The sequence below is a fragment of the Hyla sarda genome, chromosome 4 (genome assembly GCF_029499605.1).
Source record: "Hyla sarda isolate aHylSar1 chromosome 4, aHylSar1.hap1, whole genome shotgun sequence".
In the NCBI taxonomy this organism is placed as follows: Eukaryota; Metazoa; Chordata; class Amphibia; order Anura; family Hylidae; genus Hyla; species Hyla sarda.
This window is the reverse complement of record NC_079192.1, coordinates 172286682-172303100: the sequence shown is the minus strand read 5'-3', so window position 1 is coordinate 172303100 and position 16419 is coordinate 172286682. Positions and strand designations below refer to the sequence as shown.

Genomic DNA, 16419 nt, shown 5'->3' with positions numbered 1-16419 from the left:
GGTCAACAAAATGGAGACTCTTAGCGCACTGAGGCCACCTCCGTGTGGTGGATGAGGGGGACATGTTTTGATCAAAAAGAGCCTCCATTTTGTTGACCAAGTGTGCTGCTGCCATTTTCTTTTTTTTTACAGATTTGTAAATCACTTTTATTAAAAAAATCTTAATCCTTCCAGTACTTATTAGCAGCTGTATACTACAGAGGAAATTATCTTCTTTTTTGATTTCTTTTCTGTCACGACCACAGTGCTCTCTGCTGACACCTCTGTCCATGTCAGGAACTGTCCAGAGCACAAGCAAATCCCCATAGCAAACATATGCTACTCTGGACAGTTCTTAAAATGGACACAGTAGTCAGCAGAGAGCACTGTGATCGGGACAGAATTTTTTTTTGAAAAGAAAAGTATGTTCTCTTTAGTATACAGCCACTAATAAGTACTGGAAGGATTAAGAATTTTTAATAGAAGTAATTTACAAATCTGTTTTCTGGCACCAGTTGATTAAAAAAAGAAAAGTTTTCCACTAGACTACCCCTTTAACATTTCTGCCATTGATATTATTGTTATTATCAGATTGCAATTTCTTTGTAACTTATTGTAACTTAGAAATTTTTAATTGCAAGAAAAAACAAATATTTTATGGAACTATACAAAGTAAAGGTATAAGAAATGTTAACTATAATACAAAACTATAATTTATGTGGAGGTAAAATATTTTTCTAGAAAATGAAGTATTTCTCACAAAAACACGATTGCAGTAACACATGTTTTGCTATATACAGTGGGGATCAAAAGTTTGGGCACCCCAGGTAAAAATTTGTATTAATGTGCATAAAGAAGACAAGTAAAGATGGGAAAATCGCCAGAAGGCATGAAATTACAGATTAGACATTCTTATAATATGTTAACAAAAGTTAGATTTTATTTCCATCATTTTCACTTTCAAAATAACAGAAAACAAAAAAAATGGTGTCTGCAAAAGTTTGGGCACCCTGCAGAATTTATAGCATGCACTGCCCCCTTTGCAAAGCTGACACCTGCCAGTGTCATGGATTGTTCTCAATCATCATCTGTGAAGACCAGGTGATGTCAATCTCAAAGGTTTTCAATGCCCAAACTCATCTGACCTTGCCCCAACAATCAGCACCATGGGTTCTTCTAAGCAGTTGTCTAGAAATCTGAAACTGAAAATAGTTGACGCTCACAAAGCTGGAGAAGGCTATAAGAAGATAGCAAAACCTTTTCAGATGTCAATATCCTCTGTTCGGAATGTAATTAAGAAATGGCAGTCATCAGGAACAGTGGAAGTTAAAGCAAGATCTGGAAGACCAAGAAAAATATCAGACAGAACAGCTTGCAGGATTGTGAGAAAAACAATTCAAAAGCCATGTTTGACTGCACAATCCCTCCAGAAAGATCTGGCAGACACTGGAGTTGTGGTACACTGTTCCACTATAAAGAGATACTTGTACAAATATGGTCTTCATGGAAGAGTCATCAGAAGAAAACCTCTTCTACGTCCTCACCACAAACATCAGCGTTTGAACTTTGCAAATGAACATATAGACAAGTCTGATGCATTTTGGAAAGAAGTTCTGTGGACCGATGAGGTTAGAATTTAACTTTTTGGCCGGAATGAGCAAAGGAGTGTTTGGAGAAGAAGGGGAACAGAATTTAATGAAAAGAACCTCTGTCAAGGAAAAATGGATTCAATAAAATTTTAGCATATTTTGGATGCTAACTTGATGCCATCTTTGAAAAAGCAGAAGCTAAAGAGAGGATGGCTTCTACAAATGGATAATGATTAGTGTTGATCGGCATAGGCCATATTCGAATTTGTGATATTTCGCGAATATATGGAGGAATATTCGTCATATATTCGCTAAATTCGCATATTCGTAATATTCGCAGCATATTTTCGCAAACTGCTCCAGTTCTCTCTTATTGGAAGGACTCCTTTTCCAAACAGCAATTTTAAGATCTCTCCACAGGTGTTCAATAGGATTTAGATCTGGACTCATTGCTGGCCACTTCAGAACTCTCCAGTGCTTTTTTGCCATCCTTTTCTGGGTGCTTTTTGATGGATGTTTGGGGTCATTGTCCTCCTGGAAGACCCAAGATCTCGTACGCAAACCCAGCTTTCTGACTCTGGGCTGTACAGTGCGACCCAAAATCCGTTGGTAATCCTCAGATTTCATGATGCCTTGCACACATTCAAGGCACCCAGTGCCAGAGGCAGCAAAACATCTTCAAAACATCAATGAACCTCCATATTTCACTGTAGGTACTGTGTTCTTTTCTTTGTAGGCCTCATTCCGTTTTCAGTAAACAGTAGAATGATGTGCTTTACCAGAAAGCTCTATCTTGGTCTCATTTGTCCACAAGACATTTTCCAGAAGGATTTTTGCTTAGTCAAGTTCATTTTGGCAAAATGTAGTCTTGCATTTTTATGTCTCTGTGTCAGCATTGGGGTCCTACTGGTCTCCTGCCATAGCGTTTCATTTAATTTAAATGTCGACTGATAGTTTGCACTGACACTGATGCTCCCTGAGCCTGCAGGACGGTTTGAATATCTTTGGAACTTGCTTGGGGCTGCTTATCCACCAAACGGACTATCCTGCGTTGACACCTTTCATCAATTTTTCTCTTCCGTCCATGCCCAGGGAAATTAGCTACAAAGCCATGGGTTGCAAACTTCTTGGTAATGTTGCGCACTGGGGACAAAGGCAAATCTAGATCTCTGGAGATGGACTTGTAACCTTGAGATTGTTAATATTTCTCCACAATTTTGGTTCTTAAGTCCTCAGGGAATTCTCTTCTCCTCTTTCTGTTGTCCATGCTTAATGTGGCACACACAGACACACAATGCAAAGACTAAGTGAACTTCTCTCCTTTTTATCTGCTTTCAGGTGTGATTTTTACATTGCCCACACCTGTTGCTTGCCCCAGGTGAGTTTAAAGGAGCATCACATGCTTGAAACAATCTTATTGTTCCACAATTTTGAAAGGGTGCCAATAATTTTGTCTTGCCCATTTTTGGAGTTTGATGTGACATTATGTCCAATTTACTTTTTTTTCCTCCCTTTTTTGGTTTAGTTCCAATACACACAAAGGGAATAAACATGTGTATAGCAAAACATGTGTTACTGTAATCCTTTTCTGTGAGAAATACTTCATTTTCTAGAAACATTTCAGGAGTGCCAACATTTACGGCCATGACTGTCTCTATAAGTCTAATGTAGAGCTAGAATACTTTTCTTACACAGTTACAATCTAGTACAAATCTTTTTTTTTAAATGTTGTCAATGTATTTACTACAAAATACACTATGTTTTATGGTCTTTTAGGAGTGGAGAAGAATGGCGCTGCCAAAGACTAATATTGAACAAAGAAGTCCTTTCTGTAGCAGGAATGAATCGCTTCCTGCCTCTTCTGGACAATGTCGGACAGGATTTTATTCGCAGAGTTTACACTCAGGTGGAGAGAAGTGGTCGGGGAAAGTGGACAGCTGACCTGACCAATGAGCTCTTTCGATTTGCATTGGAGTGTAAGTATGAGAACAATACTGGTTTACTACGTATACATTTCAACTGTTGAAGACTAATAACTTAAAGGGGTTTTCCAGGAAGAAAACTATTGATCAGCCCGTGGATAGGCTACCAATTGTTTTTTCCTGGAAAACTTCTTTAACCCCTTAACGACGCAGGACGTATATTTACGTCCTGCGCCGGCTCCCGCGATATGAAGCGGGTTCGCATCATATCGCGTCGGTCCCGGCACTCATCAACGGCCGGGACCCACGGCTAATACCACACATCGCTGATCGCGGCGATGTGCGGTATTAACCCTTTAGAAGCGGCGGTCAAAGCTGACCGCCGCTTCTAAAGCGAAAGTGAAAGTGACCCGGCTGCTCAGTCGGGCTGTTCGGGACCGCCGCGGTGAAATTGCGGCGTCCCGAACAGCTGACCGGACACCGGGAGGGCCCTTACCTGCCTCCCCGGTGTCCGATCGGCGAATGACTGCTCCGTGCCTGAGATCCAGGCAGGAGCAGTCAAGCGCTGATAACACTGATCACAGGCGTGTTAATACACGCCTGTGATCTGTGTAAAAGATCAGTGTGTGCAGTGTTATAGGTCCCTATGGGAGCTACAACACTGCAAAAAAAATGTAAAAAAAAAGTGTTAATAAAGGTAATTTAACCCCTTCCCTAATAAAAGTTTGAATCACCCCCCTTTTCCCATAAAAAAATAAAACAGTGTAAAAAAAATAAATAAACCTATGTGGTATCGCCGCGTACGTAAATGTCCGAACTATAAAAATATATCATTAATTAAACCGCACGGTCAATGGCGTACGCGCAAAAAAATTCCAAAGTAAAAAAAAAGTGCATTTTTGGTCACTTTTTATACAATTAAAAAATGAATAAAGAGTGATTAAAAAGTCCGATCAAAACAAAAATCATACCGATAAAAACTTCAGATCACGGCGCAAAAAATGAGTCCTCATACTGTCCTGTACGTGGAAAAATTTAAAAGTTATAGGGGTCAGAAGATGACATTTTTAAACGTATAAATTTTCCTGCATGTAGTTATGATTTTTTCCAGAAGTGCGACAAAATCAAACCTATATAAGTAGGGTATCATTTTAACTGTATGGACCTACAGAATAATAATAAGGTGTAATGTTTACCGAAATATGCACTGCGTAGAAACGGAAGCCCCCAAAAGTTACAAAATGGCATTTTTTCTTCGATTTTGTCGCACAATGATTTTTTTGCCGTTTTGCCGTGCATTTTTGGGTAAAATGACTAATGTCACTGCAAAGTAGAATTGGCAACGCAAAAAATAAGCCATAATATGGATATTGGATTTTAGGTGGAAAATTGAAAGGGTTATGATTTTTAAAAGGTAAGGAGGAAAAAACGAAAGTGCAAAAACTGAAAAATCCTGAGTCCTTAAGGGGTTAATAGAGTTGAGCGAACTTATAGTAAATTGTCTCGTAGCAAACCTTGTGGCTTGGCCGTTGTATCCTTTAGTCTGCATAAATTAGTTCAGATTTCCAAGGGCTCTGATTACCTGAAAAAATCTGGGATGGCAGTCTTAAGTCTCCTAGGACTGTATCCACCTTTTCCTGGCAGCAGGACCACTTGAAAAGCTGAACTAATTTATGCAGACTAAAGGAATCAACGGCCAAGCAATGAGGTTTGCTAAGAGCCAATTTACTGTAAGCTCGCTCAGCTCTATTCTTTAACCTCTAAGGGACACGCGATGTACATGTATGGTGCTGCCACCTGGGCTTTGGTGCCCAACAGTGTACGTCACATTGTACAGTTAGTCTATGAAGCTCCTGTGCTCACTTTAAAAATGATGAGTGACAGCTTCCACTTAAATTACCAATATCAGCGATCATGCTAATGCCCATCATTAACCTCTTAAATGCTCTGGTATATTTGAGGTACATATTTCGACACATGTTGTGCAGGTTACCTGATCAATTGGCTTCATAGACGGTGAATGACGGCTGCAATCAGCACCCACCACTCACAGTGAGTGACCAACTTATTGTAACTTATTGTAACTCAGCCAACCACTGGCTGAGACGGAACCCTGTCCTGGCCGATGATTTGCTGTTTGGGTCGTCACCCCTGTGCAGCAAGAGAGCGTCTTTAAGGGTGGGGGCTTGAGCAAGCAGTGTAAAAGTAATGGGGTCTGCATTAGGAAGTAAGAGGTGGGATGCCATACAGGAAATCCCGGGGTTTCCAGAGGCCAAACCCCCCCCCCCCCCCCCCCCCCATGATCAGACACTTAGAAAATATAGATCAGAAAATATAAACAGATTTAAAAAAATAATAATAAAAGAAATATATGTTTCAGTATCTGTCTCTTATCTGTAAAAGAAAAAGAAAAAAAATCTAGGTGATAAATTAACTTGCAAGTTCATTGTATGGTGTACCTACTCTAGTGTAAATGGTCTGTCCTGGTAGCAGGCTTATATTTAGTGGTTCCCTGTAATAATTGACAGCTGTAATATGTTCTTCTTACAGCTGTGTGTTATGTGCTCTATGGACAACGTCTTGGTCTGCTGCAAGATTACATAAACCCTGACTCTCAAGAATTCATAGATTCTGTAACTGTCATGTTCCACACCACCAGCCCCATGCTTTACATTCCTCCACGACTCCTTAGGTTAATCAACTCCTCCATTTGGAAAGACCATGTAAAGGCTTGGGATTCTATCTTCAACCATGGTAGGTGCAAGTAATGTAGTTAACTTACTTTCTGTTAATAAAGTGTGTTAAAGGGTACCTGTCATCTGTTTTTTCTGCCCAAACGAAGGGAAGAATCAAACAAGTGCAGGGAGCAGGGTCACACAGGCGTTTCAGAGAAATCATCATTTAAAAAAGCGTCTGGGACCTGGGTAACCAGTCATTGGGGTGCTTCCTGGTGGTTGCTCTCCTTGCCTTGGCATGTCTCTTCCTATACACATACTTAGTGAGAGATGCGTCACTTAGGGCCGATGGGACATAGGGCTAGGCCTGCCCACATGACACTTCTCCCCCTAACCTGGGTTCCAACGCCTTTTTTAAACTACGATTTCTCTGAAATGCCTGAGCCCCCTCTCATTGCATCTGTTTCATGCTGCCAGTGGTTTGGCCAGCATAAAACAGGGAACAGGTTCCCTTTAAAGTTATATAGCATATTACCAGTTGTAATAACCTTCAGCAACATTCATAGCAAAATAGTTGTACTTTTTTCTTTATTCACACATAACATTTTGCTATACAAAAAATTGTTGCAAAGCTAGCAAACAATGGCCCCATGCTTCCTATATAGTGTATAGTACAGTGCAATTTAGTCTTTTTTAGACTGGTCTTAGTCAATGTAACATTGACACATCAGGAGCTATGATTCTTTCAGATGCTTTTATCAGGCCCACACTTTGGCCAGGACTTTTGTCTACAATATAGACACAATTGTGTCTGATTTATGGTTATCTTAAACTGGCCTTCGAGAGAAAGGCACATGTTGTGACTATTGTGCATTTTTGTGCAAATTTATATGTGAGAAGACATAGTAAATGTCACCAAAAAAATAAATAAATGAATATAGATTGCTGGAATATAAAATAATCAGACACCTAAATAAAGTTCAGCAATACCAAGAAGTATCAAAAAATGCTACATTTTTTATTGAGTACATCTATTAACAAAGATAAAATCCAAATTGATAAGCATGGTGCACAGGACTGAGAAAATACAAGGGGCATAGGCTAAAAGAACATTGGAATGCCTAGTTTTAACCTGCAGATGGCATTTGGCTCTACATTGGGTTATTTCTATTCACTTACCTAGGCATTTTGTAGTACTTATTATTGTGATTCATGTATACTTTACTATTGTTATGTAACTTACTACATGTATGTGGTTAAAACTAGGCATTCCAATGTTCTTTTAGCCTATGCCCCTTGTATTTTCTCAGTCCTGTGCACCATGCTTATCAATTTGGATTTTATCTTTGTTAATAGATGTACTCAATAAAAATTTAGCATTTTTTGATACTTCTTGGTATTGCTGAACTTTATTTAGGTGTCAAGACATAGTAAATACAAAACCAATTGTGATAAATTATTTGAAAATATTGGGGAGAAGTCATCCCAATGCTGTGGCAATTGGGCATTGACATAACCACTCTGAAATGTGACAGGTGTGGTGACAAGAGATAACTATATTTACTCAAGGAGCCAGTTGTATAGCGCTACCAGATTTCAGGAAACACATATCTCATCCAGGAAAAGCTGAGTGAGAAATTGTCAAAATCCCTGGCAAGACTTAGCTTGCTAAGGACTTTAGTATGTCCTATTTTCGAGCATGGATGTTTTTGGGATGACAGGCAGGTTGGTAGTAGGTCATTTCATTCCCTTTTTGAGCCAGTCAAGGTTTTTAGTGTGGTCCAGATCAGCACAGATGCTGAAGACAGCATATTACTATGCTTCAGTAACTGAGGCTGTAAAGAACCTTGACCCCCTGATCATAGATTGAATCCTAAAGGCTGCAGCCTCAATAAGAGGGCATTGTGAGTAGTGTAAGTAACACACTTTTATCTAGTTTGATTGGCCCTGATTTACTAAGAGTGGACTGTAGCTTTCTTTGTGTTTTTTTCCCTACAGGTATTTTTCCACGGTATTTACTAAGGTTTCCCTACATTTTGTGCTTTTCCTCACATTTTGCTATTTTTTTTACACATGCTCTGATCTGTGGGGTTTCCAGAGCTCAAATCCACAACATTTTCTGTGGAAAACGTAATAAATATGTTAGGATTTAAAAAATAATGTGAGGACACGCCCCCTTTCCCACAACTGCCACACACCCCTTTTCGGGTTTTTACGGTAAAATTAGAGAGTTGGTTGGATTTTTGATATTTTTGGCACACATTCTGGTGCAAATTCTGTCGCAGACAGAAACTGAAGCACAGATTCTGGCGCAAACATAAACAGGTGAAAGTGTACTTGATGTGCATAAAACTTAACGTTTAATAATATTGATAAAATAACGCCAATAGAAAAAAGGTTGCACAATCAGCAACCATAAACACAATGGTGCCCCAATCAGCATCCACATATAACCTGTATGGAGACTAAACCTCACACTGTTATGTCTACAGTCTGGTTTGAGGAATAACAACTACAAGTCCACTAGGGTAAAGCATACATAGATTTTTTTTTGTGGCTCATTGCAATACCCCTAGAACACCCAACGCGTTTCTGACACCAAGTCACTGGTGGCTTCCTCAGGGGAGAAACCATTTAGGGATTGTGAGCAAGAAATGATAGGATAGATGTATAGAGATGAATACAATTATAAAGAGATGCTTATACTGTATGATCCCCTGGTAAATAACAAGAGTACAATGGTCCCTCAACATACGATGGTAATCCGTTCCAAATGGACCATCGTTTGTTGAAACCATCGTATGTTGAGGGATCCGTGCAATGTAAAGTATAGGACAGTGGTCTACAACCTGCGGACCTCCAGATGTTACAAAACTACATCACCCAGCATGCCCAGACAGCCAACGGCTGTCCGGGCATGCTGGAAGTTGTAGTTTTGCAACATCTGGAGGTCCGCAGGTTGAAGAACACTGGTATTAAAGGTTGTACTCACGTGTCCCCGCCGCTCCGGACCGTCCCCGCTGCCCTGGATGTTGCCGTCCATCGCTGTCGCCACGTCCCCGACGCTCCGGCAAGGCCTCTGCTTCCCCTGCATCCTTGCTCTCCGTTACCGCCATCATGTTGTTACGCACGCCACTCCTATTGGATGATGGGACGGCGTGCGCAGCAACGCGATGACGACGATGGAGAGCGTCGATCATGCAGGGGATCCTGAAGAGGACGCGCCAGAGCCCTGAGGACACGTAAGAGACCATCACCGGAGCTCACGGGGCACCGTAAACGGCTATCCGGTGGCAGCTGAAGCAGTCTGTGCCGCCGAATAGCCGTTTATGCGATGGCCCCGACATACAAAAGTATTGTATGTTGATGCTGCCTTCAACATGCGATGGCCTCTGAGAGGCCATCGTATCTTGAAATGATCGTATGTTGGGTCCATCGTAGGTCGGGGGTCACTGTACTAGTCATGGCATATAAGCATCCCAAGGTCAAAAAGGCCCATTAAACAGCATCAGATTTGCCCCATATGTTATGTGGGCGCTATTTTTTCACAATGGCCGATGACCTGCATAAGAAAGTCCCTCTGAATACTGTGAATCCATGGGATATATCATGCAGTATGTGACCGGGGATCCTTATGGTGTGCATCTCCTGGCTGCAGGGGCAAATACAAACAGGTCAGGTTTACAATAGTATATCAGGGCCATTCTGCGACCATTTAACCCAAAAAAGGTAAAACCAATGACAAATTTGCTCTCTCTCCCCATCTCTGACTGCTAATTTGCTTAGCTCTACAGAGCTAATCTCCTACAACACATAGGGAGACATTTATTATTGTGTTTCTTCCTTTTTTTTAACAACAAAAAGGCGCATCTTTACCCTTTAAAAATGCTGCAAATTCATACCATGTCGAGGCAACCTTTTCATTGTTGCTGGAGCCAGCGAAATCAGAGCTAAATTTCAAAAGACGCAATAGTTATTGAGGCCGCGCACCTTTATAGTAAATTTGGCGCTAGTTAGCCAAAAACCTACAGCCAATGTTGATAAATGTCCCTCATAGTTTTCTAAATATGGCTTTACAATGGCAGCAGCATATGGCCTCAACTATACATCTTAGGTTATAGTGCAAGAGTTTTTTTAATTTAAAAAATTATAATGTTTATTAAGGATAAGTTATTCACTTTATATGCAAATTCATTTAAGATAATTGTAACACTTGTGATTCTTTATTCCTATAATGTTAAGTGCTTGTTCAAGTATCATTAAGTATTAAATAACAGGATTATAAGCAGACATTCTGGCTGTGATTTATTGATTTTGTGCCTTCAACCTCAGTGGTTTCACAGAGCAGATTTGGATGGATATTTCTACTTGCTTCTTGGTGTAAAATGTTACAAAAAGTACTAATGCATCTTGCAGTTTGTACTGAAACTTCATTCATTTTTTACAGGGCCTATATTATGTGCTGAATTTATTAAATGCAACTTTTTAAGTTTTACTGCCAAAATGTTGCATTCCAATGCCACACAAGAGGTGGGTTTTTTTCAAGCTTAAGGGGGGTTTACCATGAATGAAATTGAACATCATTTCCCAGCAGTCATTAGTGCAGATGCTTATTCCTCTGCTGCATCGAGAATCTAATCTCTATGAGCGGTATTTACTAATCTTTTACTATGTAGTCTTGTTTTTACCCTGTTTTTTTCTACTTAATTTTTGACTATGTGCGACAAATTTACTAAATTGTTGCACGGCATTAATAAATTTGGCACACGTAGGCAAAAGTGGGAAATTTACTTCATGTAGTAGAAAAAATAGTCTGTTCCTCTTTCCTGCTGTCTGAATAGGTTTGGCTGCTAGGTTTCCTTCTGGATCTTTTTTTTTTTTTTTTTTTTTTTTTAGCTTTTTCACCACATCTAAATAATTCAATAACTAAATTGTAGTCATGGCTCAGAATAGTGGTAAATGGCGTTTAGTGTGTGTGTGTGTGTGTTTATTACATTTTTTTAACACAGTTTTTTTCTCCCTTAATGTACTTACACTTTTTTTTTTTTTGTTACTTCTTCTACAGATCCGTGTATCCTGTGGACTCCTTCGAATTCGGTGGACTACTTCAACGACCAGCGTTTTTCTTTGCTTGATGTTAATAAAATGGTTAACGAGGGCTTGTGGGGGAGTGTTTTTTTGTAATAATTTTTTTTTTAAACCTGTTGTGTTTTTTTTTTTTTTACTTTACTAGACAGGCTTAGTAGTGGAAGCTGTCTTATAGACGGAGTCCATTACTAAGCCAGGCTTAGCGTTAGCCACAAAAACAGCTAGCGCTAACCCCCAATTATTACCCCGGTACCCAACACCACAGGGGTGCCGGGAAGAGCCAGTACCAACAGGCCTGGAGCATCAAAAATGGCGCTCCTGGGCCTAGGCGGTAACTGGCTGGCGTTATTTAGGCTGGGGAGGGCCAGTAACAATGGTCCTCGCCCACCCTGGTAACGTCAGGCTGTTACTGTTTGGTTGGTATTTGGCTGAGAATAAAAATAGGGGGGACCCTATGTGTTTTTTTTTTAATATTTAATTATTTATTTAAAAAAAACGCATAGGGTCCCCCCTATTTTCATTCTCAACCAAATACCAACCAAACAGTAACAGCCTGATGTCACCAGGGTGGGCGAGGACCATTGTTACTGGCCCTCTCCAGCCTAAATAATGCCAGCCTGTTACCGCCTAGGCCCAGGAGCGCCATTTTTGACAGGCCTGTTGGTACCGGCTCTTCCCGGCACCCCTGTGGCGTTGGGTACCGGGGTAATAATAAGGGGTTAGCGCTAGCTGTTTTTGTGGCTAATGCTAAGCCCAGCTTAGTAATGGACTCCGTCTATAAGACAGCTTCCACTACTAAGCCTGTCTAGTAAAGTAAGGAAAAAACACAACAGGTTTTAAAAAAAATTTATTACAAAAAACACTCCCCCACAAGCCCTCGTTAACCATTTTATTAAAATCAAACAAAGAAAAACGCTAGTCATCGAAGTAGTCCGCCGAATCCGAAGGAGTCCACAGGAAAAACGGATCTGAAATGAGAAGAAAAAAAAATCACCTGCTCACACATCTGCCGCCCCACACGACTACAACTGCCAGCATGCCCTTACAGTAAGGACATGCTGGGAGTTGTAGTTGTGTGGTGCAGGAGATGTGTGGGCAAGTGACAAGCTTGTCCCCTGCCCCCAGCTGCAGGACTACAACTCCCAGCATGCCCTTACAGTAAGGTGGGGCGGAGTGTTTCCCAACTAGGGTGCCTCCAGATGTTGCAAAACTACAACTCCCAGCATGCCTGGACAGCCAAAGGCTGTCCAGGCATGCTGGGAGTTGTAGTCTTGCAACATCTGGAGGCACCCTGGTTGGGAAGCTTGGGCAACTTACCGGCTTCTGTAGGATCCAGCGCCGCACGACATTGCCGCGCGACAGTGCCGCCCGACGATCTCCCTCACCGATCGTCGCTGGAGCCTCGGAAGAGTAAGTGAACGTCTTCGCCGGTCCCCTTCAGCTGTATAGTTTTGCAACAGCTGGAGGACTACAGTTTACAGACCACAAACCAGTGGTCTGCAAACTGTGGCCCTCCAGCTGTTGCAAAACTACAACTCCCAGCATACCTGGACAGCCAAAGGGTGTCCAGGCATGCTGGGAGTTGTAGTCTTGCAACATCTGGAGGCACCCTGGTTGGGAAACAGTTTTAGGACTTGGGCAACTTACCGACTTCCGTAGGATCCAGCGCTGCATGACACTGCCGCGCGACAGTGCCGCCCGACGATCTCCGTCAGCGATCGTCGCTGGAGCCTCTGAAGGGTAAGTGAACATCTTCGCCGGTCCCCTTCAGCTGTTTAGTTTTGCAACAAACCAGTGGTCTGCAAACTGTGGCCCTCCAGCTGTTGCAAAACTACAACACCCAGCATGCCCTGAGAGCCAAAGCTTTTGGCTCTCCGGGCAGGAGCCCGGGCTGACATTACAGTGCAGCTGCCCGGGCTCCTCATATGGCCTCCCCGCTACCCTCACACTGATATACATCCCCTTGTCTCCCGCCCGCGCCGCTCAGCTCCCGCTGCTACAAGACTACAACTCCCATCATGTCCTCAATGTAAGGGCATGCTGGGACTTGTAGTCTTGCAACAGCAGACAGATGGGAGTTGTGTGGTGCTGGCAGGTGAGAGGGGGGGGGGGGGATGTAAATCACTGTAGTGTCCCGGTAGCGAAGTGAGGGTAGCGGGGAGAAAGTATGTCGGAGCCCGGGTGGCAGTAGCTTTTCCTGCTCCATGTTGGAGCTGGAGTAAATTTAGTCAATTTTTACGGCCGTTGCGACAGTTTATTGCGCAACTGCGACTGTCTCAGTTAATAAATACCTGACCACTGCAAGTCAAAAATGAAAACTTGCGTAAATTAAGCGGGGAAAAAAATTTGACTTTCTAGCTCTTGCTAGAGAAAGTCGCACAAAAAATAGGGTAGGCGCAATTGTGACAATTTTCAATAGTCAGAAAAAAATGACTAAACCCCTTAGTAAATGCCCCTCTATAACGGTAAAGTTATCTCTTCTCACAAAGCATACACTGTTATTATAGTGAATAATATCTCTCCCCTTCCCTCCAGCCTAGTAAATTTAGTGTTACAGACTGTAATATTGACAGTTATAGCAGTTAATAATATTATATGAGGTATATTTACCTCATCCTGGCCAGTGAATATTCAGCCAGGCAACCAGACTCCCCCATACATACGGTAGGTATATACGTTAAATGTAGTAGCTGTATGCTAAAGTCTATGTGGCGTGGCTGTATATTCACTGTAAGCAGTTAATATACAGCCGCATAGAGAGGGCGAGCCACACACATACAGTTGAAAGCTTTCTCTTGAAAGTGTAAGTTGCAGAACCTATGGCCTACACTGAGAGGAGACTGTGACTCTGCTCTGAGGCAGTGAACACACTATGCCTGCAGGAGAAAAAAGATGCAGACAGGCTGTACTGCTGAGGAACTGAGTGGGACATGAGGTAAGCATTAGTTGTTTTTTTTTCCCTTTATGGAAGGGTTTGACTACCTTCCTGGCTATGTACCTAACTAGCTAGCTAGTGACTTATTTACCTATGGGGGGAGGCACACCTACCTGAAGACATACCTGCCTATGGTGAGAACTTTCTAATAAGGGAACTGTGGGACATACCTACCTATGGGGGAACACTACCTGTCTCCTGTGAGGAATATACCTACTTAATGGGGGCATACTAAGCCACTAACTTTTATTGTGCTAGGCACCAGGGGAGGGGGGGGGGCATTATTACATTTTGGTGGCTTGATACAGCTCCTTGCCAAGGACGCAAGGGGAACAGGTATGCCTCTGACGGTAAGTGAGGAGAACTGAGCAACTGAGTATGCCTGATCCAAAGAGAAAACTACAGGATGTATGCAATGACAATGAGGGGGACACAGAATATGTAGAAAGAAAAAAACAGAGAGTGGTGGCGCTGCCTTGTGCCGTTACCCTGGGCAACAAAGAGTTAGTTTTCACACATGAATGCCCAAGTACATGATCATGTTGGGCTTAAAGCTCAACACCTGTATGCGCATATAATAAAGATGGAAAGTGGCAGCCTGGACCTGAATCTGTCTTGGTCACGGAATAGGCAAGGAGAGCTTCATACAGTTGAATGGATCAACCTAGGAGGAGAAAAAACGTGTTTGTTCAGGCGCGCACCGCTCCGACGCATTTCGAGAGCCACCTGCTCTCTTTTTCAAGTCTTACAGATGAGACTTGAAAAAGAGAGCAGGGGGCTCTCGAAACGCTTTGTCTGTGTAACAATAAACTCAACCTTTACTATTTTCTCACGGTGTCCACGGTTGTAACATATACCGTATTGGTGCATGCCTGAACAAACCCGGTTTTTCTCCTCCTTGGTTGATCCATTGAACTGTATGAAGCTCTCCATTACAACAGGGGGAGTATCCAGCCTATATTGGTATGGCCGCCTTTTAAAAAAACGATTGATTTCTGATAATTACTTGTACTTGCAAATATGTTTAATTTCACCTAATACATCAGTTTAGACCTATTTATCATCATGGTAAAACTTTTTTTTAAATCAAAGAACCGTGCATATGGTTTATGTACTCTTGTCACACAGGCCATTAAATTGAATAGATATCCAACTAATGATAAATGACACACTAGGGAAACCAGTCTATCAATAGCTTTAGCAACATACATGTAGAACAAGAAACAGAGAAAATCATAGATCCCCTCATGAAGTATATCTTATTTGATGTAATGTTTATGGCTGGGTCCATCCTTGTAAGTTTATTGACCATTAAGTTCTTTCCTCCTGACAATTTGCCTGCGTTAAGGTTCGAGGTTTGCCATAACTGAATGGACACTGTCACATAGAAAAACGTTTGACATGTCAGAGGGAGTGCTGAGGAGAACGCACCATTGCTGGTTTCTCGCTGGCTCATAGCGATCTTTGTCCTACTGCTCCATAGACTTATATTGGAACAGTGAAACATGTCAAAAGTTTTTCTTAGTGACAGTGACACGTTAAACTGTCCTTCAGATTTGTTTTAGTGTGTGCTTAATTACACACATATGTAAATGTTGTCTCTTCCAGCTGATCGCTGTATACAGAGCATCTACAGTTCTTTAAGGCAGCGCTCAGACGATACATATGCAGGAGTCCTTTCCAGTCTTCTTCTTCAAGATAAGCTTCCTCTTGAGGACATTAAAGCTAGCATTACTGAACTGATGGCAGGAGGTGTGGACACGGTAAGACACTGTGAAAGACATTGTTGTTTCCTATCAAATCCAGCAATGCTGTATTCTCTTAAGTCCTACCAGCAGCACAAGATGGGGGTAATTCTGCCCCGTGCCCTGGTAGAACAGGTGAAAATTCCAATCAATTAAAAAAAAAAATGTTGGCTTAAATGTCTATAAATCCCCCCATACCCCCTGCTCACCTTACATTTTTTTTGTCCTTGCCAGAACAGGAAAGGTGGTGCTGGTTAGGGCCTCTCATGTGGCGTCCTCTGTTGCTCCATGCCTGGCACGCTTTCCTCCATGTTGACACTACAAACTTTAAGTCTTCTCTACTGTAACTTTCTTGAAATCTTGTCGCTTTTCAAATGCCATCTTCGGAACCAGGTGGCGGCAGCTGTCAAAATTGTCGACCTCACCATACTCTCTTCACAGGATTTAGTAGTCTTGGTGAAATACTACATGCAAAGTTCAGTGCAG

General features: G+C 41.9%; 1 protein-coding gene across 3 annotated transcripts in view; it reads left to right on the top strand.

Moving 5' to 3' along the window:
- The window catches only part of LOC130368706 (cholesterol side-chain cleavage enzyme, mitochondrial), a 150157-nt gene that overhangs the window by 89224 nt on the left and 44514 nt on the right, over positions 1-16419 (top strand). For all 3 annotated transcript variants that reach the window (XM_056572760.1, XM_056572761.1, XM_056572759.1), the window contains exons 4-6: positions 3345-3544; positions 6041-6244; positions 15797-15951. In XM_056572760.1, the coding sequence (XP_056428735.1) occupies positions 3345-3544; positions 6041-6244; positions 15797-15951 (559 nt within the window). The remainder of the gene's footprint in view (positions 1-3344; positions 3545-6040; positions 6245-15796; positions 15952-16419) is intronic.